The sequence below is a fragment of the Cololabis saira genome, chromosome 14, assembly GCF_033807715.1.
Source record: "Cololabis saira isolate AMF1-May2022 chromosome 14, fColSai1.1, whole genome shotgun sequence".
Classification (NCBI taxonomy): domain Eukaryota; kingdom Metazoa; phylum Chordata; class Actinopteri; order Beloniformes; family Belonidae; genus Cololabis; species Cololabis saira.
The window spans coordinates 45582324-45584823 of record NC_084600.1 but is presented as its reverse complement, the minus strand read 5'-3'; the positions used below and the strand labels follow the sequence as shown (position 1 = coordinate 45584823).

The window sequence follows — 2500 nt, the reverse complement described above, 5'->3', positions numbered from 1 at the left end:
CTGCTGCTGCTGCAAAGCGGAACTGGATCAGCTTAATATCTGCCAGTGTTATGACGAGCCGCGCTGCCGGACAAACATACAGGATATAAATATAATAAATATACAATATCCGCGTCTGCAGCCGCGTCTGCAGCCGGGGGGGGGCGCATCCGCGCCGCATCCGCGCCGCCGCAGTTCAGGACCGATCCCGCATCCCAGCCCGCATCCTGATCCCGCATCCCGTCCCGCATCTGCTGCAGCAAAAAGGCCGAGAATCTGCAGAGAATCTGCAGAGAATCTGCAGGAAACCGAGCATGCATCCCCGCTGAGGGCCAGTGAGGCCCCCAGGACCAGGACCAGGACCCGCACCAGGACCCGCACCCCCAGGATCTCCACCCCCTCCCCGGCCATGGCCTCCCTCCCCCGGAGCTCGGCTCCGCGGCCCCGGGCCCGCTGATCAGCTGATCCTCCGATCAGCTGCGGGTTTATTTATTCTGCCGAGGAGCCCGTGAGCAGCAGCAGCCTGCGCGCAGGCGCACCGCGGTCTCCACTCAGGACACCGGGAGGAAACATGTCTTCGAGGTCCGCGCTGCCCACCGGGGCCGGGCCGGACCGGGGGACCGGGCCGGACCGGGGGGCCGGAGATCACGTAAGTGGAGCCCGGAAAACACACGCTCTCTCCGGCCGCGCGGCCTCGGTTTGGGGGGGGGGGGGGGGGGGGGGGGGGGGGGTCTGGGTCTGGATCCAGGGGATCCGGACCAGGGGGGGTCTGGTCCCGGTCCTGGACCTGGTCCCGGCTCATCTGGAGCAGGACCGGGACCGGAACGGAACCGGCCGCTCGTTTGCGCAGAAACGCAGAGATGCGACGCTGCGTCTCCGCTTTGCGCAGGGAAGATGCGCGATGTAAGGCTGCGGGTGCGGGTGTGATTTCTTAGCTTTATGAGAGGAGGAGAGGAGGAGAGGAGGAGGAGAGGAGGAAGAGAGGAGGAGAAAAGAGAGGAGGCCAGAATGAAGGTGTAGTCGTTTGGACCGGGAGAATTACTGCGTAAAATGATGCGCGGCCGCTGCGGCCGAGAAGAGAGGAGAGGAGAGGAGAGAGGAGAGAGAAGCATAACCGCAGCAGCCGGCTAGAGGCCTAGGAGTCTGTTTATACATATATTATCTATACATCCATCTTCCTGAACATCTATACATCTATCCAGCCGTGAGAAGAGAGAGAAAAGAGAGGAGAGAGAACCCAGCCCGAGCTGGAGCGCTAGAGGCCTAGAGAGTCTGTTTTATACATCTATACATCTCTATACTTCTATCAGCTAGAGGCCTAGAGAGTCTGTTTATACATCTATACATCTCTATACTTCTATCAGCTAGAGGCCTAGAGAGTCTGTTTATACATCTACTGTATACATGTATACATGTATCAGGTAGAGGCCTAGGAGAGGACGGTCCTAGAGTCTGTCTATCTATACATCTATACATCTATACATCTATGTTTTTTATACATCTGTTTATACGTCTGTTTATACGTCTGTTTATACGTCTGTTTATACGTCTATCCAACCGAGAGAACCCAACCCGAGCTGGAGAGAAGCAGCTAGAGACCTCTGTCTGTCTGTTTATACATCTATCTGTCCATCTATATCTACATCTATCAGCTAGAGGCTAGAGTTATCCGTCTGTCTGTTTATACATCTATCTATTATCTATACATCTATCTATACATCTATACATCTATCTATACATCTATACATCTATCTATACATCTATACATCTATGTATACATCTATACATCTATGTATACATCTATACATCTATCTATAACATCTATGTATACATCTATACATCTATCTATACATCTATACATCTATACATGTATACATCTATACATGTATACATCTATACATCTATCTATACATCTATACATCTATACATCTATACATCTATACATCTATCTCTACATCTATACATCTATCTCTACATCTATACATCTATACATCTATTATCTATACATCTATACATCTATACATCTATCTCTACATCTATACATCTATCTATACATCTATACATCTATTATCTATATATCTATACATCTATACATCTATCTCTACATCTATACATCTATACATCTATACATCTATTATCTATATATCTATACATCTATACATCTATCTCTACATCTATACATCTATGTATACATCTATACATCTATCTATACATCTATACATCTATCTATACATCTATACATCTATACATCTATATATTTATACATCTATCTATACATCTATACATCTATACATCTATATATTTATACATCTATCTATACATCTATATATTTATACATCTATCTCTACATCTATACATCTATACATCTATCTCTACATCTATACATCTATACATCTATCTCTACATCTATACATCTATACATCTATCTCTACATCTATACATCTATCTATACATCTATCTATACATCTATACATCTATACATCTATCTATACATCTATACATCTATACATCTATCTATACA

General features: G+C 46.0%; 1 protein-coding gene across 2 annotated transcripts in view; it reads left to right on the top strand.

The window, feature by feature from the left end:
- The first annotated feature begins 57 nt into the window (after positions 1-57).
- The window catches only part of mark4a (MAP/microtubule affinity-regulating kinase 4a), a 106835-nt gene continuing 104392 nt past the window's right edge, over positions 58-2500 (top strand). For both annotated transcript variants that reach the window (XM_061740663.1, XM_061740665.1), the window contains exon 1: positions 58-628. In XM_061740663.1, coding sequence (XP_061596647.1) covers positions 551-628 — 78 coding nt within the window. In that variant the 5' untranslated portion in view covers positions 58-550. The remainder of the gene's footprint in view (positions 629-2500) is intronic.